Genomic DNA, 23966 nt, shown 5'->3' on the forward strand with positions numbered 1-23966 from the left:
GATGAGGATGATAAAAGAGCCATGATAATTAGTGCAGAACAACGATACAGAATAGCTAGTGATAAAAGAGCCATGATAATTATTGTGATAAATGATGATGATGACAGTGATAAAATGGTGATTAATGACAGCCACAACAACCACAACGATGAGGACGGCTGACATTCACATGGTGCTCGCCGTGTGCTTTTTACAAAGGGATCCTCACAACCGCTCTGGGAGGGAGGGGCTGTCATCATCCCCATTTTGCAGCTGGTGAAACAGGTAGACAGAGGCTGCGACTTACCCAAGGTCACTCAACTAGTATGTGGAGCCAGACAGACCTGAGTTCAAGTCCTACCCCAGACTCACGTTGGCTATGTGACTCTGGGCAAGTCACTTAAGCTCTCAGCGCTCAGAACAACTCTCTAAGACTGTACGTTGCAGAGAAGGTGTCAGATATCTCTGCCTGATTGGCACAGGTTATATGAGGTTATGCTAGGTTATGTGAGAAGAACGCCAGACTTCAGATCTGGCAGGCTGGCCGAAGTCCTAAAGTGGGGCAGATCCTAGGACAGACATGTAGCAAAGGCCCTAAGATGACCCACCCTGGGCCCTCCATTTGATAGCTATAGTAGTACAGGCCCTGGGAGGTGAAGGGATCTGTGCTCGGTCACACAAGGGGGTAAGTATTAGAGCAAACTCAGACTCTCTGCTGCCAGATTCACGGCTTTTTCCAGTTTATCACCTTCTCGCATCCCTTATCTGAGTCTCAGTTTCCTCGTCTGCTCAATGGAGGGGGTAATATTTGAATTTCCAGCCTCATAATGCCTGCTCTGAGAAAAGCACTTTACAGATGTAAAGGCCTTGAGAAATGTGCAATGGAAGCTATTTTTATTTTTGGTATGATTTCATCAGTATGGGGCGGGTGGCATACTGGACTGCCTGGGGATGGAGGGCCCCTTTTGTGGCCCTGCTGGACCCGCAGCTGCTCTGCCTTCTTGCACAATGCCATCCTCTCCTCTTTGACTGAATTTGCCCCCAAGGCTAGGACCCATTGTGCCAACTATGGTGTTGACCCCAGAAGGCTGTGATTTCCCTGCACGAACAATCCTTCCAGTTTGGAGTTCATGCTAATGAGAGCAGGGGCAGGATGTCATTAGCAGGTGACGTTTTAGAATGATTATCTGGATCTTGCTGGACCCAAGTCATCCCCAAACCTCATACCTCTTGGCCATATTGCCTTCAGGATGAATTACGAGCCCCTATATTTGATGTTTAAAACTGATTACAACCCAGTACTAGCTCCTTGCCAGGCCTGTGGCAGCTCATTCCCCTTCAAGCGCTCTGTGCTCCCTCCAAACTCATCTTTTATGATCAAATGAGATAATATATATGTTGCTTTGCAAACCTTAAAGGGTTCTATCAATAGAAGTCGTGAGTATTACTGTTAGCTGCTCCCATTACACAGCCGTCCATACACCAACTCTGTCCTTTGTACTGAGTGTGCCCCAAGCCTCAAATACCATCCCTTCTCTTTTTCTTCTTGTTGTAGTTCAGTCATTCCATTGTGTCCAACTCTTCATGACCCCACAGACCACAGTGCACCAGTCCCTTCTCTCTTCTACTATGTCTTGAAATCTGTCCAAGTTCATGTTTGTTGTTTCCATGACACCATCTATCCATCTCCTTCTCCTTTTGCTTTCAATCTTTCCCAGCATCAGGGTCTTTTCCAATGAGTCCTGTCTTCTCGTCATGTCACCAAAGTATTTAAGCTTCAGCTTCAGAATTTGACTTTCCAATGAATAGTCGGAATTAATTTATTTAAGTATTGACAGATTTGATCTCCTTGCTGTCCAAGGGACTCTCTTCTCCAGGACCACAATTCGAAAGCATTGATTTTGTAGCACTCAGCTTTCCTTATAGTCCAACTCTCACAGACACATGTTGCTACTGAAAAAAACAATAGCTTTGACTTATATGGACCTTTGTCAGAGAGGTGATGTCTTTGCTTTTTAGTATGCTGTCCAGATTTGCTGTAGCTTTCCTTCCAAGGAGCGTGTTTTAATTTCATGGCTGCAGTCACCATCTACAGTGATCTTTGAGCCCAAGAATATAAGATCTGACATTGCTTCCATTTCGTCTCCTTGTATTTGCCAGGAAGTGATGGGATCCGTTGCCAAGATCTTAGTTTTTTTCGATGTTAAGCTTCAAGCCAGCTTTTATACTCTCCTCTTTCCCACTCATCAAGAGGCTCCTAAATTCCTCTCCACTTTCTGCCATCAGAGTGGTATTGTCTGCATATCTGAGATTGTTGATACCTCTCCTGGCAAACTTAATTCCAGCTTTTAATTCATCTAGCCTGGCATTTTGCATGATGCACTCTGCATATGTTAAATAAATAAGATGACAGTATACAGCCTTGTCATGCTCCTTTTCCAATCTTAAACCAATCAGTTGTTCCATGTGTAGTTCTAACTGTTGCTTCTTGACCTGAATACAGATTCCTCAGGAGACAAGTAATATGATCTGACACTCTCATCTCATTGACGACTTGCCACAATTTGTCATGATCCATACAGTCAAAGGCTTTAGTGTAGCCTATGAAGCAGAAGTCTATGTTTTTCTGGAACTCACTTGCTTTCTCCTTAATCCAGGGAATGTTGGCAATTTAGTCTCTAGTTCCTCTGCATCTTTGAAAACCAGCCTGCTCTTCTGGGAATTCTCGGTTCACGTATTATTGAAGCCTAGCTTGCAGAATCTTAAGCATAAACTCGCTGCTGTGTGAGATGAGCACAATTGTTTGGTAATTTGAACATTCTTTGACCTTGTCCTTATTTAGGATTGGGACATAAACTGATCTTTTCCAGTTCCATGGCCACAGTTCAGTTTTCCAAATTTGCTGGTATGTTGAATGCAGTACTTTGACAGTATTATCTTTTAGGGTTTTATATAGCTCAGCTGGAATTCCATCACATCCACCAGCCTCATTGTTAGCAATGCTTCCTAACGCCCCACTTGGCTTCATTCTCCAGGACGTCTGACTCCAGATCAGTAACTACATCATCATGGTTACCAGTGATATTAAGGTCTTTCTCATGTATTTCTTCTGTGTATTCTTGCCACCTCTTCTTAATCTCTTCTGCTTCTGTTAAGTCCTTTCCATTTTTGTCTTCTATCATGCTCTTTTTGCATGAAATATTCCCTTTATATATCTAATTTTCTTGAAGAGATGTCTTGTCTTTCTCATTCTATTATTTTCTTCTATTTCATTGCATTGTTCATTTAAGAAATCTTTCTTATCTCTCCCAGTTATTTTCTGGAACTCTACATTCCATTGAGTATATCTTTCCCTTTCTCTGTTCCCTTTCCCCTTCTTTCTTCCCTAAGCTATTTGGCTGATCAGGCAGCCAATTTGCTTTCTTGATCTTCCTTTTTTTGGAATGTTTTTGTTGCTGCCTCTTGTACAATATTGTGAACTTCTTTCTGTCTATAGTTCTTCAGGCACCCTATCTACCACATCTAATTCCTTAAATCTATTTGTCACTTCCACTTCATATGTGTAAGGGATATTGTTTTGGTCATATATGGTCATATGGTCCCATGGTTTTCCCTACTTTTTTCAATTTAAGTCTGAATTTTGCAATAAGAAGCTCAAGATCTAAGATGCAATCAGCCTTAGGTCTTGTTTTTAACAGACTATGTAGAACTTCTTCATCTTTGTCTGCAAAGTACATAATCGATCTGATTTCAATATTGATAATCTGGTGATGTGCATGTTTAGAGGCACCTCTTGAGTTGTTGAAAAAGAATGTTTGCTATGACCAGGGAGTTATCATGACAAAACTCTATTAGTCTCTGCCCCATTTCGTACTCCAAGGCCAAACTTGCCTGTTATTCCAATTAATTTTTCTTTCCTACTTTATCATTCCATTCCCCTAGGATGAAAGTGACATTTCTTTTTGGTGTTCTTTCTAGAAGATGTAGTAGGTCTTTATAGAACTGATCCCCTTTGGCTTCTTTAGCATCAATGTTTGAAGCATACACTTGTATTACTTTGATGTTGAATGGTTTGCCTTGGGTTCGAACAGATCTCATTCTGTCATTTTTTAGTTTGTACTGGAGTACTGCTTTTCTCACCCCTGTCTTGACTATGAGGGCTACTCCATTTCTTCTAAGGGGACTCTTTCCCGCAGTAGTATACACAATGATTTCCTGAATTAATTACACCCATTTCTATCCATTCAAGTTCACTGACACCTAAGATATCAAGGTTTAATCTTTCCACCTCCTGTTTGACTACATCTGTTTCCCTTGCTTCATAGATCTTATATTCCAGGGTCCTGTGTAACACTGATCTTTAGAGCATTGGATTTTCTTTCCATCACCAGATGCATCTGCAGCTGAGCTTCCTTTTAGCTCTGACCCAGCCGCTTCATTCTCTCTGGAGCTACTTGGAGTGCTCCTCCACTCTTCTCCAGTAGCATGTTAGATGCCTTCTGACCTGGGGGGCTTACCTTCTGATGTCTTCTCTTTTTAGTACCATCCATGGGGTTTTCTTGGCAAAGAACTAGATTGCTTTTCATTTCCTTTTCCAGTGGATCACTTTTTGGCAGAACTCTCTCCTATGACCTGTCTGCCTTTTCTGGTTTCATTGAGCTACAAGCCCCTTCACCAAAAAAAGGTGGTGATCTGGGCAGTGGGGGTCCCCTCCTCACTTCTACCTACAAGAATCCCTCTTTTCCTTCAAATGCCACCTCTGATGTGAGTCTCTCCCTCATCCCTCTAGTTGTTGGTTCCCTTCTTGCTCTGAAATTATTTCCATTTACTTTGTGTGTGTTTCAAATTTACCTATCTTTTCCCCTTTCTTTTCCACTCTCCTCACCACCAATAAAATGAAAGGTCCCTGAGGGCAGGACTGCTTCATTTTTATCTCTATACTCCATGTCCAGGACAGTGCCTGGCACATAGTGTCAGAATGTAAGCTGCCAAAGGGTGGGGGTCATTTCATGTTGGCCTTTGTAACACCCCCCCCCCCATTGCCTGGCATGGTATTTGGCACAGAGTAGACATTTAATAAATGATTGTTGAATGAATAAACATAGGTTTCCCCTGGTGAATGATATTAGTACCATGGTGCCTAATGGATTTCATTTTTAAAAACCATATGGATTGCCAAGGACAAACCCACAGATATCTTAATGCTGAATCTGCCCCTGCATATGTAAGTAAAGTATAATTATCATCTATGCCATCCATATGGAAGCACACCCAGAGATTACATGGTAGGAGGCTATATGGGACATATATTTACACGCACAAGGAACGCTCCCCCTTCTAAGAATAGGCCCATGGAGATGTCATTGAAAAATTTCTTCTGATCTCTAACCCCAAAGCTGTCATCTACCTTTTTGCACATAGTCTCATTTATTTGAAGCTTCTAAGTGGCCAGCGGGGCGTCTCGGTCAGCTGTTGGGTGGGGTGGACAGGGAGGGCAGTCCCAATTAAGGCAGCACGCAGTCATCCCTTCCATCCCTTTTTCTAGGGAAAATAGAAGGGAATTTTTCTAGAAGATACTTTGTTGGCCACAGAAGTTCTCAGAGACCATCTGCTAAGTTCTGGAGGGGCTATGGTCTGAGGTGGAGGCGGGAATGTCCTCACCAAAAAGTTACAGACCTTTGAGGGGTCAGAGTACTGAAATACAAGGGCTCAGATTGAAATGGTCGGCACTCGGAGCGAAGCCAGCCAACCTGTGGTCTATATCCGTGTGAAGGATGAAGAAAATGATGGTCCCCATAAGCTGCGTCGACACGAGGATTAAAGATAGTATCATATGCTTTGAAAAAGTTAAAATGGTGTCATAGTATTGAGCCGCATGAAAGCACAGTGACAAAGCCCTTTGGCCTCTGCTCCAGAGACCCTGGGTCCTGATGATTCCTTGCCCAGATCCAGACATCCACATCATTGCCCAAAACACCCTCCTCTGGTCTCCTTTATGTGCTGACTTCTCCCATTAACATTAGAAGTACCAGCATTTAAGAAAACATTGAAGGACCAAGTTGGGTTAATTGATGCGGTGCATTTTTTTTTATCTATAAGGCAAAGAAAACAAAATTTTATTTCAAAGTAATTTTTTTCGCATCAATTCATTCAGCTGGTCCTCCTAGTCTTAAAATGTGAGCTTGTCAAGGGCAAGGACTGTCTTGCCTGCTTGTTTTTGCTTAATAAATGCTTAATCAGTCATCATTCATTCATAATGTTGATAAAGTGTATGGAGGTCCCTTATGGGTGCTATTGGTGAATTCTGGCTCCTGCCCTGGGTCGGGTTAGCTGCTCTTGTCCTAGAGGGTCAGGCTATGTCAATGGGACTTCTCAAGCACCCATGGATGGACATTTCACTGATCATCATTTGGCAGCAAATTCAGGGTGGCTCTGGCACCAGATCTATGAGATCTTTGGGTTGGAAGGACATAGAATCGATCATCCAGGCAGTACAGGGTTGGCATCTACAATGTCCCCAGCAAGTGGTCACTCAGATTTTGCCTGAACATCTCTAGTAATGAAGAAGCTCACTCCTTCAAGAGGCAGCTCCTTCTGCACCTAGCAGCATTGTTACTGAACCAAAATGTCTTCTTCTCTGTAATTTCCAGCCAATAGATTATTCCTTGTTCTCTCTTCTGAAGACAATGAGAACAAGTCAGATTCCTCTTCCACAAAAGAAGCTCTTCAAAAATTTAAATACAGTTAGATAGTGCAATGGATGGAGCTGTGGACTTGGAGTCAGGAAGACCTGAGTTCAAATCCAGCCTCAGCCACCAACTGAATGACCTTGACAAGTCATTCCCCCTCTAAGCACCCTGGGACTTCTCTAAGATTGTATATTACAAAGCAGATGCTGATCTACATTGATGTAAGGGCTTTGGGGGCTAGGGAGGAAGCTTTCTACACCAATGAAATGACAGATTTGTACTAATATCATAATAACCACAACAATAAATAACATTGATCTTGAGCTAAACTGCTTTATGCTATCTCATCTATGTCCTTTGACCCTCACAACAGTCCTGAGATGTAAATTCTATAATATATCCATTTTACAGGCAAGGAAACTGAGTTGGAGGGTTTAAATGACTTGCCACAGCTAGTGAGTGTGAACACTTCTCTGGAATGTTTTAGAGGGAATTCTTTTTCAGGTATGGTTTGGGTTGGGTGGATGCTGAGGTCTCTTCCAACTCCAAAATTCTGTAGATTCTGTGGTTCTAATCCCCTTTCATGTGACAGGCTTTCAGACACTTAACTACGGCCTCCCTTCAGCTCTACATACATAATCCTATAGTTCTACAAGGGCCAATTTCATCCCTCCGACCCAGAATCACAGAATCTGAGCAGCTAGCTAGTCTAACCCATACCTGAAAGGAATTCCCACTGAAGCATTCTGGGCTTGAGCCTCTGCCTGAAGACCTCCATGGAGGGCAGAGCCCACCACCTTGATTCTTCAGGATTAAGTGTCCTCCAAAAAGCCTCCAGCTGTTCTAAGGTTTTGCAAGCTGCTATCTGTCACCACAGTCTTGGGGAAGGGAAGGAAAGGAAAGGGGCTATCCTGAAGAGGCAGGGGCCCAGGGTGGGGAAGGAGGAATGGTCCTGGATTGAACGTTCTCTTCACTAGACTGTTTGTCTTTGTGCTTGGGCTAGACTCTGTTTAGACAGTGAAATGTAAACGGATTTCTCTCTGGTCCTCCCAGCTGGTAAACATGAGAACATAAACCCATCTCTGAATGAGGCAGACATTTTTTAGGCACTGAGTCAGACCCAAGGTCTTGGTCTGCTCCAGGGAGAAGTTAAAATAGCCACTTTTAAAGCCGCTTCTCCTGTGGCTACCACAAAATGAATATTCTCGGCGCATTCACTGCTCAGGGATGTCTTCCACAAAAACCTGGCTGACCTGGGAAATGCTACCCAATGCCAGTAGGCAGTCAGAATTAGGATTCTCAGGCAGGCTGTTTAATCCTAAAAACATAGAAGGAAAAGGTACCACTTGTGCCTCAAAAAGTATGCTCTTTCCCTCTATTCTTGGGTGCCCTCTGAAATCCATACGCCTGTGGAGAAGAGACAAAGAGTTTTTTCCATTGGATAGTGAGCCTGGAAAGTACTTCAGAGATCATCTAGTCATATTCTTTTATTTTACAAATGGGGAAAATTGAGGTCCAAAGAGGCTTAGAGTCCCAAGCTTGAACAAGACTATTTGAACTAATCACATTCTCGATACGTGACTAGCCTATTTCATGTTCCCGTCATGCATGATCTTTTTCCACAAATTTTGCGCCACCTCAAATGAGGGTGGGACGACTGATTTAGAAAGACCCCCTCATTTTATAGATAGATAAGAAGGCAGGCCCCTCAAGCTAGTAAGGGTCAGAGCCAAGTTTTCAAACCTAGATATTCCAACTCCAGATCTCAGCCCAATGTCTTCATTTTACAGATAAGGAAACTGAGGCATGGCAAGGTGAAATTATTTGCCTGAGGTCACACAAATAATGAGAGGAATTAGGATTTGAACCTCCCTTTCTTCTCTTGGCATCATGAGGAGGCCAGTGAGACATGGAGCTCGCTCCCATGTGACCAGCCCATCTTCTGGGATTTTTCCATCTGATTCTCAACTGAAAACTTTTAATGCCATCTTTTATTCCAGTTCTTCATCAAAGTTCCTCAGGGGTTGTATTTCACCACCTGTTCGCACTCACCATGCCCTTGATGTTTCCCTTTGGGTGATACCCACCTTTAACTCTTCAGACACTGTTGTGTCTTGTATCATTGCCACATAGCCAAATCTGGTTCTGATGAGACATGGTGCCATGTTGAGGATCCTGGGTTCTCCAAGACTATGTCAGTGGGCACAAGCCCACTGTCCCTCTGGAAAAGCTTTGAGGATGGGCCCAGCAACAGACCAAGTCTGCTTTCTGTGGGCCAGGCTAGCTAAGAATAAGAAGACTCATTTGCCAGTAGGCTGGTCACTTGGTAATGAATTCTTTGGCCTCATGACCTATGAAACAAAGGAAAATACAAAATGGCACCCCCAGCAGAAGGCAGAAGGTGCTAAAAATTGTGCTTTAAGACAGTGTGCTCTTTAACGCTGGGCAGCAAGGTGGCTCAGTGAATAGAGCGCCGGGCCTGGAGCCAGGAAGATTCTTCTTTGTGAGTTCAAATCCGGCCTTACTTATTAGTTGTGCAACTCTGGACCAATCATGGATCTTCTCTACCTGTCAGTTTCTCCATATGTAAAATGGTGGGGGGGTGGAGGTGGCCTCCCAAGGTCCCTTCTAGCTCTGGATCAATGATCCTGTGGGGTGCCTTGAGTGTCAGTGGGGGCTAATTTTCTCCTTCTCTCCCCTAGGCACTACCACAGCATGGAAGTTTTTACCCACTATGATCTGCTGAACCTCAATGGGACCAAGGTGGCCGAAGGCCACAAAGCCAGCTTCTGCTTGGAAGACACAGAGTGTGAAGGAGGTGGGCTCCTTTCTGGCCTTGGGTGAGGAGAAGAGAGCTGGGCAATGGGGAGAGGAGAAGGGCAAGTGAGTCCCCAGAAGGGTCAGACTTGGCTTCAAGGTCATACCTTTACCATGACAACCCCCATACCAAGCCTAGGAAAAACACCTCCCCCCACCCCTGCTTTTGCCTATGCTAGATGGAGGTTCACAGATGCTTAGAGTTGGAAAGGGGCTCAGTAGTCATTTAATCTAAGCTGTATGTGGCTGAGAATCTCTTCTATGACATCCCCAAAGAGTGGTCATCAAGCCTCCATTCGAAGACCGTGAGTGATGAGGAACTCACTACCTACTGTCATGGCCCATGACACTCTCAGACAGATCTAAGCTAAATCCACCTCTTTGCATCTTCTTCCTATGGCTCCCAGTTCTGCCTTTCAAGGCCAAGCAGTACAAATCTAACCCCTTTTCCATAAGAGAGTCCTTCAAAGAGGGAGACCCTGAGGTCTTCCCTTCTTCAGGCTACAGATTTCTAATTCCTCACTCCTAAGGTCAAAGAGCCAGAGTAATTTGCCTTGGGAGGGAGGTCTCTTCCAGTATCTGGCTGGATACGTGAGGAAGGCGGATTAGACCATCCATGGGGGAGGCCAGTTTGGTCTGGATGTTGGGGAAAACTTTCAGTGGAAACTGGCCCTAAGTGGAATGGGCTGTGTCAGGAGGTAGGGGCTCACCATTCAGTCCCTGGCAGTCTTTAAGCCAAGGTTAGAGGGCCACTCCTCGGTAATTCCAGATGAGGCACAGATTGGTCACCAACATCCCCCTCAACCCCAGTGTTTGCAGAGAGACTGCTTTAAGAGCCTGGAGGAACAAGGCTCCCTTGGCCCCTGCTCCTGGGGATCTTTCAGTCTAGTTAGAGAAACAAGACATTCTCATGCAACAAAGACAAACAGTGATAAATGAGTTAAATGGACAGAAGATCTGTCACAGTATGTATGAGCCTACGTGATGTGGCCTGAGGGTAGGGTACAGACTGGGAGTCCAGAGGAGCTGAGGTCACTGTGGCCACAGCTATTGGGAAAGACCCTTTGAAGGATGTGGGAGTTAGGCTGGGCCTGGAAAGATGGGGAGGATCTGGCTGTGCTGAGAAAACAGAGCAGGCTCTTCCAAGCTGCTGGTTTACACATCCTTGTTTGTACCATACAATTGACACTTACTATTAGTTGTGGAAAGGCTGAGATTCCAGCTAGTTATGCGTGTGTGTGTGTGTGTGTGTGTGTGTGTGTGTGAGAGAGAGAGAGAGAGAGAGGGAGAGGGAGAGGGAGAGAGAGAGAGAGAGACGGAGACAGAGATAGAGGAGAGGAGATAGAGAGCTGACAGACAGTGTTTGGGGTGGGAGTCAGCCAGTGAACAGCCCTTTCAAAGTGTCCTAGGTGTGCTGAGCAGCATTTATGTGCTTACTGCATGTCAGTGGAAGGAGTAACTAAGGAAGAGAACACAGTCCCTTATGTCTTGGCCTTTTTCTCTAGAAATCCAGAAGAATTATGAATGCGCCAACTTCGGTGAGCAGGGCATCACTCTGGGCTGCTGGGACATCTACCGTCACGACATTGACTGCCAATGGGTCGACATTACCGATGTGCCCCCTGGGGACTATTTATTCCAGGTACTGCTTCAGGAGACCCTCTCTTCCCCCTCCCAATCCAGAAGAGCAGCTGGATTGGGGAGGGAGAGAGGAGGAACTTGACTTTTCTCACTTGCAACAGCCTGCCCTGATGTCCTGTCTATCCCCTTGCAGTAGGAGCTGGGCACCATGCCCTCCCACCCTGCCCAGACTAATCCTCCAGGCAGGCCCTGCCCGCTCCCTCCCCCCATCCTCCAGCAGCAGCCTACGACTCCAGAGTTTCTGGTCCTGCTCATGCATACATACATACATGTATACATACATACACACACATATATACATATATACTCATATACACACATACATATATACACAAATATCTATACGCACATACATATATGTATATATACACGCATATGTATATATTTGACCATATCCAAGTTAATATGCTGCTCCAGCCCTCAGTGCCTCATCCTGAAAACAGAGTGAATGGTCACCTCAGAGTGGTTTTGAGGCTCTAATGAAATCAGGAGCAGTCTGGGGACTGGCCCTGTGATTTCTCTGGTACAGTTGGTTCCCTTCTGCTAATGCAGGTCAGGACCTTCTCTGCAATTCCCAGTCTTGGAGAACTGAGAGGTCAGTTAAGTGACTTGTCCAGGGACACACAGCCAATATGTGTCAGAGCGGAGACTTGAACCCAGGTCTTCCTGGCTCCAAAGCCAGCTCTATACACTCTGGACTGGTGTCAGACTCTAATAGAAACCCACGGGATGACCTTGAAAACCATAAATGGACACGATCTCTGTTGTATTGTACTTTCATTTTTATTTGTTTGTTTGTTTTCTTAAATATTCCCCAATCCCATTTTCATCTGTTTCGGGCTGTACTCTGGGCTGTTTTCTGGGGCCACTGGTTTGACACTTCTGCACTCCCTCATATGATCGTATAATACAAAGGTGAAAAAAATAATCCCTGCTCTGAAGGAGCTTATAATCCACTGAGAGGATAAACTGTGCCATAGACAAATATAATCCAAGTGTTAAGAGCCTGCTGTTGCTATTCTGTCCCATTCAACTCTTCATGACCCCATTTAGGCTTCTCTTGTCAAAGATACTGGAGTGGTTTGCCATTTCTTTCTCTAGCTCATTTTACAGAAGAGGAAACTGAGACAAGCAGGGTTAAGTGACTTGCCCAGGGTCACACAGCTGGGAAGTATCTGAGGCCAGATTTGAACTGACAAAGATGAGTCTTCCTGGTACCCCCTAGCTGCCTCAGTGAGGTCAAACAAGAGATTGGAGGAGGCAATGGTTGCTACTCATTGGAGAATCAGCCGGGCTTTGTAGTAAAGGTAGCAGGTGAGCTGGGCCTGGGTGGGTGCTAAGGTCATCCTAATGCTGCATCTCTGTGGTTCCTATCTACAGGCAAAGAGGAGAAACCTGGGGGCTGACCCCCACAAAAAGGCATGGGTTCAGGAGAGAAGAGGGGACCAGGCAAGGGCAGCTGGTCCAGTCTGTGCTGACTGTGGGAATTAGCCCAAGAGGCTGTTCCCCACTGGGCAGACAATGTACGCTCCTACAGCTTTGTAGACGTGTCTCTCCGAGCCTTTCTCCTCTTCATGTCCCACTCCCCTTGCCCAGCCGGGTAGCATGGTGGGTAACCATGAATGTGCAATCCAGCTTTGAGACTGTTCCAAGGAATGTGGCCAGCCCAGGGCCCAGTCCTTTCCCCCACCCTGCCGACAGATCTCAACACCTTTGGAGAAGTGACCACAGAGGGAGGGCAGGAATGAGCCAGCCTGGCAATTCTGCTCAGGGACAGCCAGAACCACAGACTTAGAGAGAGAAGGGCCCATCAAACGTCTGAGGAGTCATTTTTATATTTAACACATCAGCATCAAGGTATGTGTGTCTATCCATCCACTCATCCATATAGAATGGACGGTATGTCATTATACGCATACGTCTCACTGGACTTTTATTTAATTTTTCCAGTGAACAAAAATCTATTTTCTTTCCCTCCCACCTACCCCTCCCCATTGAAAAAGAGAAGGAACAACAAAACCTCTGTAATGAATATGAATAACTGGGCAAACCAAGTACCTAGATTGGCCACATCCAGAAATGAGGGTGTCTCATTCTGCTCCTGAGCCCATCTCCTTTCTCTCAGAAGCAGGTGCAGGCTGCATTGTAGAACCAGGATTGGCATGGGCACCGATGAGTTCCCAAGTCTTTCAAAGGTCTTTGTAGTGCGTGCGTGCGTGTGTGTGTGTGTGTGTGCATTTGTGTATATGTGCATATGCACACAGGTGTATATTTATATGTATACATACATGTGTGTGCATTTATACATGTATATGTGTGTCCATGTGTGTATAGATGTATATGTACATGTGTGCACATGTGCATATTTATGTGTGTGCATGCGTGTGTGTGTGTGTGTAGAGAGAAGGTGCCTGACTTCCACTGGTACGATAGTTTCCTCGCCTGGGACTGCTCTGTAACAATGATGTCACAGGTCAAGGCCTTGTCCCCTATTCTATTTAATGCATTTGAACCCAGAACTTCAGAGTCCAAATCCAGTGGGTTTTTTTACCTCTCACTTACTGGTTATGAAAATCTGGGCATGTCACTTGACCTCTCCCAGCTGAACTTTCCCCATCTGTGAAATGGCGATAATACCAGCTCCTATCTCTCAGGGTCGCTGTGAGGATCCAATGAGGACATATTTACAAAGAACTAGACACACCTGGAAGGTGCATGGAGATGTGAATTCTCTGGCCTTCTTCCTGAAGAGGAGACAGTCACAGGGACTCATGAGCAGGCACAGAGTCCTATGAGGCAGAGCAGGATTAGAAGCCAGGCTGCCAACGTCCTGTCTCATAGTCTTTCTTCCGTGTCACCTGAGGAGGTGGGAGCCAAGCAGCACAGGGGAGAATGGGGCGTATTGTACCGGCTCCTGCAAACTTCTCCCAGACGTTTCCCCTTTGGTGTGTGTGTTTAAATAACACCAGTGAGGTGCCAGGTTATGAATGAATATTCCAAAGTGTTGGACATTTCCAGTGTAAATCACTGTGGTGTTCCAGAGGGTGGGGGGAGGGAGACAGTGGAAAAACTGGGGAAGGAAAGTGGGGCATTCATAAGGCAGGATACTCACGTCCTGGGCCAAAGGGAGTGGCCCGAGCTCAGAGGGACAGGGGGCCTGATGCCCACTTGATGAGGACATCAAACCGCACCATGAAGGCTGGGTCTGCAGAGTCCAGCAGAAGGCCCATCGCCCCAGGCTGGGGAAGTGGGAGAGCTGACCATGGGTGGGCCCAGCCTCTGGGCAGCCCACTTTTCTGCTGAGCACAGCAGTCTGGCCTCAGGGTTGGGAGGGTCCCAGTCAACCTTGGGATAAAAGAGGCTGCAGGTGGTCAGGCTGGGATGAGCATCTCAGAGGCTGACTCAGCCTCTGCCCCAATAAGCTGGGCCTGGTGCGATGAGGTGAGTGGGGCTGTCCCCTCTGACCTTAGTTTTACTGTTAGCAGGGCTCAGCTTTTAAGGATGAGGATCAGTATGCTGTACCGTCAGTAGTAGTAGTAATCGTAATTAATAAATAAATAATGAACATACAGAGAATTTCCTCACCTGGGAATTCCTTGTGATAACGAAATCATAGGTTTCATCATTTATATTGTTATCATCAGCATTCTTGTTATTCTCACTGTTTATCATTTTAGCTTGGGAGAATCATTTCATCATTGTGAGCTGCTTGAAGGCAAGACCCTTGTTTCTGCTTCTCTTTATATCCTTGGTGATTAGCACAGCGCCAGGCACACATTAGGTACTTAATAAATGCTTATTGACCGTAGTAGCTGCCTGATGACAACTCCTTCTGCTCTGTGAGGATTGACAACTAACTGATCTGCAGCTTTTTAGTCTAAAAGAGCTGCCAGGGGCACAGAGGTCAGGTTACTAGCCCAGGGTCACACAGCCAGTATGTGTAAGAGGTGGGACTTGAACCCAGGCCTTAGGGACTCCAAAGCCAACGTTCTATAGCCATTATACCACAATTGCCTCTCATGGTCATCACCATTCTTTTAGAAATTACAGCCATTTCCCTGCCCTTGAGTGAGGGAAAATCTTTCTCCACGTCTCTGTCTCTCTCTCTCTCTGTGTGTGTCTCTCTCATTTTCTGGGGAACACCTGCCACACACCATGCCTGGTCCCTGGCATTCTGATTTCCTTCTCTTCTAATAGAGAGGTGGGCAAGTCCTCAGTTCAGCAGTTACTTTCAAGGAAGGACTTTTGGGGAACTAAGAGGAGAAACAAGGAAAAGAAAGAGAAAGAGAGAGAGGAGAGAAGGAAGGAAGAGAAAGAAAAAGAAAGGGAGAAAAGCAAGAGAGAGAAGGAAAGGAAGAAAGTAAGAAAGAAAGAAAGGAATGAAGGAAGGAAGGAAGAAAAGAGAGAGAAGGAAAGAAAGGGAGAAAAAAGAGAAATGAAATAAGGAAGAGAAAAAGAAAGACAAGGAAAGGAAGAAAAAAGAAAGTGAGAAAGAAAGAAGAAAAGAGAAAGAGAGAAAGAAGGAAAGATTTCAAAAGAAAGGGAGAAAAGAGAAAAGAAGGAAAGAAAAAATAGAAGAAAAGAAAGAAAACAAAGGGAGAAAGAGAAAGAAAGGGGAGAGAGAGAAAGAGAGAGAGAGAGAAATAACAATGCTTAGCAATAGTAGAGTTTGCTGAGATCTTAGAGAGCAGAGCTGGGTGGGTGGGCCCTTCCTACTTATGTGGCTACATGGAGTTGGGAAGTCCTGGGTTCAAATTCCACCTTACATACTCGGGATCATAGATGAGCTGGCCACGTTGTTTGAATGCCAAATGTACATTTGCCTAAAAGACTTTTACAGAGAACTCCCACAAGGCAAGCACTCACATGGAGGTCATGGAGTGATCCAAGGACACTCTCAAGGTCTTTCTGAAGAACTTTGGAATTGTCTGTGAGATAGGGGAGCCCTGGCATAGGACCACTCAGCATGGCATGCCCTCTCAGAGAAGGCGCTGTGCTCTATGAGTGAAGCAGAACGTCAGTAGCTCAAAAGAAACCCAAAATACACAAATTTAGAGACAACTCCACCCCAAATGTTCACACGGACCATTTGTGCCCAACCTGTGCCTGAGCCTCCATATTGGCCTGAGCAGCCGCAGTCAGACTCACTGTGATATCATTGTGGTCCTCTTTGAGCAGGAAGGACAACCCACTATTCCAGAGTAGCTGGTGGCCCTGTGGCCCTGACAGTCAGTGGACATTTATTAAGCACCTACTATGTATATTTCTAGCACCATACTAAGCTGAGAGATACAAAGAAAAGCAAAAGCATGATCCAGTCTAATGAGGCGGATAAATGTTTGTACATACAAGATACATCCAATGGAAATCAATGGTGATCTCAGAAGAGAGGGATAGGGACAAAGAAGGGCCAAGCAGGGCCTTCACTGGACTCTCTCCACCTCATTTCAGTCCTGTTTCCAAATCTGTAGCCCCCACTCTGCTAAGTTCCTGACATCTGCAGGGTCTCCTTAACTCTCAGCCCATTTTCTAGAGCAGAGATGACTGACAGGCTGCCAGCCCAATGACTGGTTCTGGCCTCCCCTGCCTTGTCAAGTGACCTGTCCCACCCACTTAATTCATAGAATCTCAGAGGCCAGTCAGGCCAGCCCTAACCCAAACATGTGTATAGTACCCAAATTCATTCATTCAACAAACATTTAAATACCTAGTTTGTGCTGTGAGAGACACTGGAAGAGATGCTTAAAAAAGGCAAGTTCTTTCTAATGGTCCACTCAGGAACCATGCTCACTCAAGAAAATAGTTTATAAGAGCCGTAGAATTAGTTTTTTTAAAACTTAACTTGATTTTTTCCATTAACAGGCATTTATTTTCTTTTTAAAAATATTATTTCATTAAATGTTTCCCAATTACAGTAAAATTTTTTTAACATTCATTTTTTAAAATTTTGAGTTCCAAATTCTCTCCCACCCATAGAGAAGGCAAGCAATATGTTGATTATACACATTAAATCATGCAAGTTACATTTCCATATTAGCTGTCATGCATTTATTTCCAACCTTTCCCACTCCCTAACTCTGACTGAACAAAAAAAGGGAAAAGCAAAACCTTTATAACAAATATATAGTCAAGTAAAACAAATTCTTTTCTGAGCCACGTCCCAAAGTCCATATCTCATTCTGCCCCCTGAGTCCATCCCCTCTCTGTCAGGAGGTGGACGTCATGTGTTCTCATCAGTCCTTTGGAATCAGGGTTGGCCATTGCATCGATCAGAGTTCTCACATCTTTTTTATAATGTTGCTATTGTAGAAATTATTTTCCTGGTTTTTCTCATTTCAGTCTGCATCAGTTCATGCAAATCTTCCCAGGTTTCTCTGAAACCCACTCCTTCATCATTTCTTTCTATACAATAGTATTTCATCACCTTCATACCCCTAACTTATTTAGCCATTCCCCAGATGATAATAGGCTTCTTCTCCCTAAAAAAAATAGCTACTCTAAATATTTTCGAACATATGCATCTTTCTTTGAGCTCTTTGGGCCAGGTCACTAGTATAAAGGTTATACGCAATAGAATGGCTCTTGAGACACAGTCCCAGTGGCTCAATCCAGAATAAATCACAGAATTTAAAGCCAGATGGTATCTTAGAGGTTACCTCCCCCAACCCTTCATTCTATAAATGAAGAAACTCACACAGCATTTGCCCACAGTTAATTGCTAGTAATCAGGAGAACCAGCATTCAGTATGGTACAAGAAGAAAGTGCCAGAGGACCTGGGCTCAAATCACACCATTTACCTAGGTAACCTTGGGCAAGTCACCTCCCTGGGTCTCAGTTTCCTTATCTGTAAACTGAGGAAATCAGAATAGATGGTCTCTGAGGATCCTTCCGGTTCTTGTTCTATGATTCTGTGTGTAACATTATACAAACAGCTTAACTCCTCAGGCCTGTTTCCTTTTCTGTAATAATAATTTTTAAAAATATGTATTTTCCCCCAATTGTATGTTAAAATAATGCTTAACATTTGTTTTTTTTAAAGTGTGAGTTCCAGATTCTATCCCTCCCTCCCTTCCTCCCCTTGCCCATCCCTGAGATGGCAAGCCATCCGATATAGGCCATACATGCGCAATCATGCAAAACATTTCCATGTAAAAAAATGAAAGAAGGACTATAAGAAAGTGAAAACTAGTATGCGTCAGTCATAATTAATAGCTGGCATTTTTATAGCATTTTGAGCTGTGCCTACGTAGAGATGTCATCTCATGCGGTGTTCACCACAACCTTGGGAGGTGGCTGCTATCATTATCCTCATCTTACTGATGAAGAAACCGAGGCAGACAGAAGATGAGTTGCCCAGGGTCACATGCTAGTGTCTAAGGCTGGATCTGAACTCAGAACTTCCTAGCTCCAGGCCCAGCGCTCTATCACCACAACCCCAGCAGTTGAACCAGACTCTGAGGTCCTTCCCAGCTCTGGATCTGTGATCCTCTCGGGGTGACCTAAGGGGAACATGAGCACTGCTTTTGAGTATTTGGAAAGCTGCCACGTGGCAGAGGGATCGGACTTTGTTCTGCTTGGTGCTAAAGGGAGAATTAGGGGCAAAGATGAGAAATGGCAGAAGGGGTGGGGAAAGGCAATTAGGAGATGGTGGGCATAGGAAGGGTGAGGAAGGACTGAGGTGAGCAGGGGAGGGGGATTCTGGAGACCAGCCGCTGGAGAAACAACTGACATGGCAGGAGGTGGGGGGCGGCAGCAAAGGCAGGGTTGGTGATAATGTAATTCCAGTGAGATGACTGAGAAATCCCCTTGACCAGGCCAAGCCTTCATGTGCCCAGACCAGCAACGTCTCAGAGGCATGCTGCAAAGGCACACTCCTTCTTAGGATCTGAGGATTGTTAGACCGTGACCTGGCAGTGACCTCAGAGGCCTCATTTTACACATGAAGAAACTGAGGCATGAGAGATGAGGTGGCTTGAGCCCAAGGGCACAAGGCTGTTGGTGGCATAGTCAGATTGCCAGGCCTAGAATCAGGAAGACCTGAGTCCAGGAGGGACCTTAGAGTCTGATCCAACGCTCCTATTTTATAGAGGATGGAAATTCCCAGAGAAGGGAAAGGACTTAGCCAAGGTCATGCAGCCCATTAAGTGTCAGAACCAGAGCTGCAGCCCCAGTCTTCTAACTCTCAAATTCAGCATGTTCTTTTGACTTGATTTCCCCGTCCCCACCCAGGTCATCATTAACCCCAACTACGAAGTGGCCGAGTCAGATTACAGCAACAACGTCATGAAGTGCCGGACCCGCTATGACGGACATCACATCTGGATGTACAACTGCCACATTGGTGAGTCAAGGGGGCAGGCTGGGAGGCAAGGCACCCCCTGGAGCTCCCTTCCCATCTCCCCCTGGATCTGCTTGGCTTCCTTCCTTCTCCCTCTGGGAAGCTCAGTCTGCTTCCTCAAGGAGCCAATGTCATCTTGTCGATTCTAGTAGCGGGCTCAGGCGAGGGGCCAAACTGCTTTTCTGGGATGGGGAAGGAAGCTGTGGACACCGGGCCTGGGCTGAGGCTACATTTTCACGCCCAGCCTTGCCTGGCAGAAGCAGGGCACACAAAACTGACCCCAGAGCTATTTTAAGGGCTGGGCAGAGGCCACCCAACTCAGTGCTCTTGTGACCACAAAATTGTAGGAGATTGGTTTAACAACCACTTTGTTGCATGTTGTCTGGCCCACTTGGCTGCCTGTGTGTCAGGCTCATTTTCTGATGTGAACAGAGGAGTGGGGAGCTATTGCTCAACCAGCCTTGCTTCCTAGGGTTGATCCAATTCAAGCTTTTATTAAACACCTACTGTGTGCCAAGTGTACCTTTCTCCCTGCTTCCTTCCCTATGCTCTTCCTCTTTCAGGCGCTCGTGTAGTCTTTCCCTTAAGTACTCCTAAAAGATTTTTTGGTGGGGGAGGAGGGAAGGGTTGAGCTTCCTCCTTCCCAAATTGACCATTTCTCTGTCTTCCTTTACCCTTCTCTCCCCCTCCCCCAACAGGTGGATCCTACAGTGAAGAAACAGAGAACAAATTTAATCACTTCACAGGACTCACAAATAACCTGCTCCCCACTCAGTGAAGAGTCAGTCTTGGACCCCCCTGGACCCCCCTGTCCTAGGGCCTCACTGCACTGGTCTCCCTGGGACCTTCCCTAACCACTGCACAGCACAGCTCAGATGGATGCCCCGTACTCCCTCCCCTGACTCCCTGACAAAAGCCTTGGGCGTCTGCAGTGAGGCCGAGGACCTGTCTTGGCCTGGTCTCATAGGCTCCAGATTCAGAAGGACCTTACAGATCTAGCCCAACCCTCTCATTTTACAAGTGAGGCAACTACGGCCCAAAGAGGGGTTGACGCTCGGCCAAGGTCACACAGCCCATGTTCTAACCCAATTCTTTCCACTAAACCGCTTCCTCCTGCCCAAAACATACCTGATAATTGAACCCTTTTCTTTTCCTCTACCTCCCCTGGTACATGGGAATTAGCAGGGCAATTGCCACAGACATGCAGTGTTGGGAGGTCAGGGGAGGGCAAGGTGGTGCCCACCACGATGCAGGGGGAAATGGTTACCTTCTCCCTAGTGAGCTGATCCTGTCCTTGGGCCCCAGGGGTGCAGGTGTCCACTCAGGAGAGAAACCCAGCCGGCCAAAGCAGGGAGGGGTGCTATCTAAGGAACCCAGGGTCTCAGGTTCCTGGAGACTTTGTGACTCCAGATGCTCCCTGCCCCTTTCTTCATATCTTTTGTCAGTTGGAGATTAGCAACCTCTTGACATAGGTCTCCAGCTCCCCGGGACCATGGTTTGAAGCCACATTTCAAGACCAGTGCTGGTCCCCTCCCCTTCTCCACCAGCTTCCCTTTGGTGGAAATCCATCAAGAGAGCAGGCAGCCTGCTTCCCATAAGCCCTTTCCAAAGCATCTTCTTAATCTCCAAGTCTCTACGCTGCTACATCCCCAGATATCCCATGCTAGAGATATAGCCAAAGCAGTGCATGCCTGTGTCATCAGCTCTAAAATCAAGTCTGTGTAAGCCTCCATTTGCAAAATCACCATCCAGGATTGGGAAATTCTTTCTCCATTGCAATCCGTGCAGCCCAGAGCTGTGTATATGTTTCAAGAAACCCCTGGTGGTGAGGTTACTGAAAAAGCTTGCCTGTCTTGCCTTCAAGTCAGAGGCCAACTGCAGGGCTATGGCAGTGGTCAGGCTCCCCAGGAGCCCTCCAAAGTCTGGTTGATTTCACCCAGGCTAGTCCTCCAGAGTCTGGTTGATTTCACCCAGGCTAGTCCTCCAGAGTCTGGTTGATTTCACCCAGGCTAGTCCTCCAGAGTCTGGTGGATTTCACCCAGGCTAGTCCTCCAGAGTCTGGTTGATTTCACCCAGGCTAGTCCTCCAGAGTCTGGTTGATTTCACCCAGGCTAGTCCTCCAGAGTCTGGTTGATTTCACCCAGGCTAGTCCTCCAGAGTCTGGTTGATTTCACCCAGGCTAGTCCTCCAGAGTCTGGTTGATTTCACCCAGGCTAGTCCTTAAAAATCTAGCTGATTTCACTCAGCACCAACTAGTCCTCCCCAGTCTAGCTGATTTCACCCAGGATAGTTCTCCAAAGTCTAGTTGATTTCGTCTAGCATGGGTCCAGTGACCTCTCACTCCCCTCAGCCTTCCATCTTTCCCACCACTCACAGGTGCTACCTGTATCTATTTCTGATCACGGGACTAGGAGAGCATATGCTTTTTTTTCTATTTTATTTTAAGAATACCAATTTTACATTGTATTTGCATGTTATGTCCAAAACCAAATGTAATGATATTTAATATGGGCATCTGGGCCCTTGGAAGCACAGCCATACAGAAAGAACTGAAGCCAAACCCACCTGTGTAAGCGCCTTTGCCACCACCACCATCACTACCACCACCATCATCATCCCGCTGGGCTGACCTGAATGACTGGTGCTATAAACAAATTCCTGGGTGGGAGGACACTCACCAGGTGCTGCAGGTCATCACAGATGTTTACATATACTTGAATCACAGGTGTTTGTTCCCAGAATAAAAGGTTACCATTATATACAATGTGTGTGGTTCCATGGGGTAGCATGTGTGACCAAGTGCACCAGATCTTGTCTTTTCACAGAATCACAGAGTTGGCAGAGACCGTGGGAGCCATCTGGTCCCATGACAATCCTCCTACACCATGCCATGCCCCGCATCCAATCAAGCTCAGCACACTTTGAAAGAAACAGAAAATGCCATTCACTCTCTAGGGCACCTAGGACATCAGGAGCATTGAGCCCCAGGGTTCTCTTCCTGAAAATAAGTTTCCCTCTAGCTCTAAATCCTGTGGTCTTATGGCTTCCTCCTCCAACAGAGCATTCAGCATGCAGTAGGTTCTTCATATATGTTTGCTGCATGAATGAATCTCAGAGCTGGAAGGGACCCCAGAAGTCCAACCCATGCCTGAAAAATAATCCCCTCTACAAGAGCTTGGATCTGTTACATGCTACCTGTGTGACCTTGGTCATGTCACTGGACTGCTCTGGGCCTCAGTTTCTCCATCTTTAAAATGAGGGACTTAGACCAGGTGGCCTCTGAGGTCCCTTCCAGCTCTAGATCTGGGCTCCTCTCTATGATTCTGAGTGATCCAGCCTTTGCCTGTGGACCTTACGTGAGGGAGAGCCCATCGCTGCCCGAGGGGACAGCTCTCACTGTTCAGAAATTCTCCCTGACATCGAGCCCAAACTGGTGTTTTTTCTACTTGTCCATGTTGGGTCTGGTTCTGCCCTCCAAGGCCAAGCAGAGCAAGATTTATCCCTCCTCCACATGGGAGCCTTGGTGACACATGAAGACAGCTCTCATGCTCCCATGTACCATGTGCCAAGTTCTGTGCTGGCTGCTGCAGACAAGGACATAACCACCTCCCCTCTCAAGGCGCTTACATTTTAATGGGAGAAATGAACACAAGGTCCCCTGGGAAGGGGCTGGACCTCATGATACATAAGCTATCTTCTGGGTCTAGAATCCATTTGGCAGATGAGGAAACTGAGGCCCAGTGAAGGGACATGCTCAAGTCAGCCACAGTGAATTATCAAGCATTTATTAAGCACTTACTACATGCCAGGTGTTGTGATAAGCCCTGGAGATAAAGAGAAAGACAAAAGCAGTACTTGCCCTCAGGGAGAGCACATTCTTCACAGAAGTCATACCAAGACAGCACAAGAAGAGCTTAATACATGTTTTATTTTCTTTTTCTTCCTTCATTCCTTTTTTTGTCTTTCTCCTCTCTTCCTCCTCCTTCTCTCCCTCCTTCTCCTCCTCCTCTTCTTCCTCCTCTTTCTCTCTCTTTCTCTCTCTCTCTCTCTCTCACACACACACACACGCACTCCATCTATTTCTCTGGAATCAAAAGGAATCAAGTTCATATTTCAAATTCTGACTGTCCCTTATTACCCGTGTAACCTTGGGCAAGTAACTGCATGTCTCTGTGCCTCAGTTTCCTTAGCTGTCAAATGAGAGGGTTAGACTCTAAGGCCTCTAAGGACACTTCCAGATCTACATCTACGATGCTACAGTCCTCATTCTCGCATCTGGCTCTTTCCAAATAATCTTAGGGATCCCTGACCATCTGATCCAACTCCCTTATTTTATAGAGAAACCAAGGCCAGGGGGTCAGTGAATGACTCGGGATCTTGTGGCCATTAAACAGTAGAGGCGGCATTCAAAGCCCAGTCACCTGACTTCCACTGGGCATTACTGCCTCCCACTACATGGTCAGGCAATATGGTAGAGTAGAAAGAGGTTAAGGACTGAAGT

At 46.0% G+C, this 23966-nt stretch overlaps 1 protein-coding gene across 2 annotated transcripts in view; it reads left to right on the forward strand.

Moving 5' to 3' along the window:
* LOXL2 (lysyl oxidase like 2) overlaps positions 1-22224 on the forward strand; it is a 163247-nt gene extending 141023 nt beyond the window's left edge. For both annotated transcript variants that reach the window (XM_036752881.1, XM_036752882.1), the window contains 4 exons: positions 9371-9486; positions 10991-11127; positions 19357-19468; positions 20164-22224. In XM_036752881.1, the coding sequence (XP_036608776.1) occupies positions 9371-9486; positions 10991-11127; positions 19357-19468; positions 20164-20243 (445 nt within the window). In that variant the 3' untranslated portion in view covers positions 20244-22224. The remainder of the gene's footprint in view (positions 1-9370; positions 9487-10990; positions 11128-19356; positions 19469-20163) is intronic.
* The last annotated feature ends 1742 nt before the right edge of the window (positions 22225-23966 follow it).

This window comes from Trichosurus vulpecula, chromosome 3 (genome assembly GCF_011100635.1).
Source record: "Trichosurus vulpecula isolate mTriVul1 chromosome 3, mTriVul1.pri, whole genome shotgun sequence".
NCBI lineage: Eukaryota > Metazoa > Chordata > Mammalia > Diprotodontia > Phalangeridae > Trichosurus > Trichosurus vulpecula.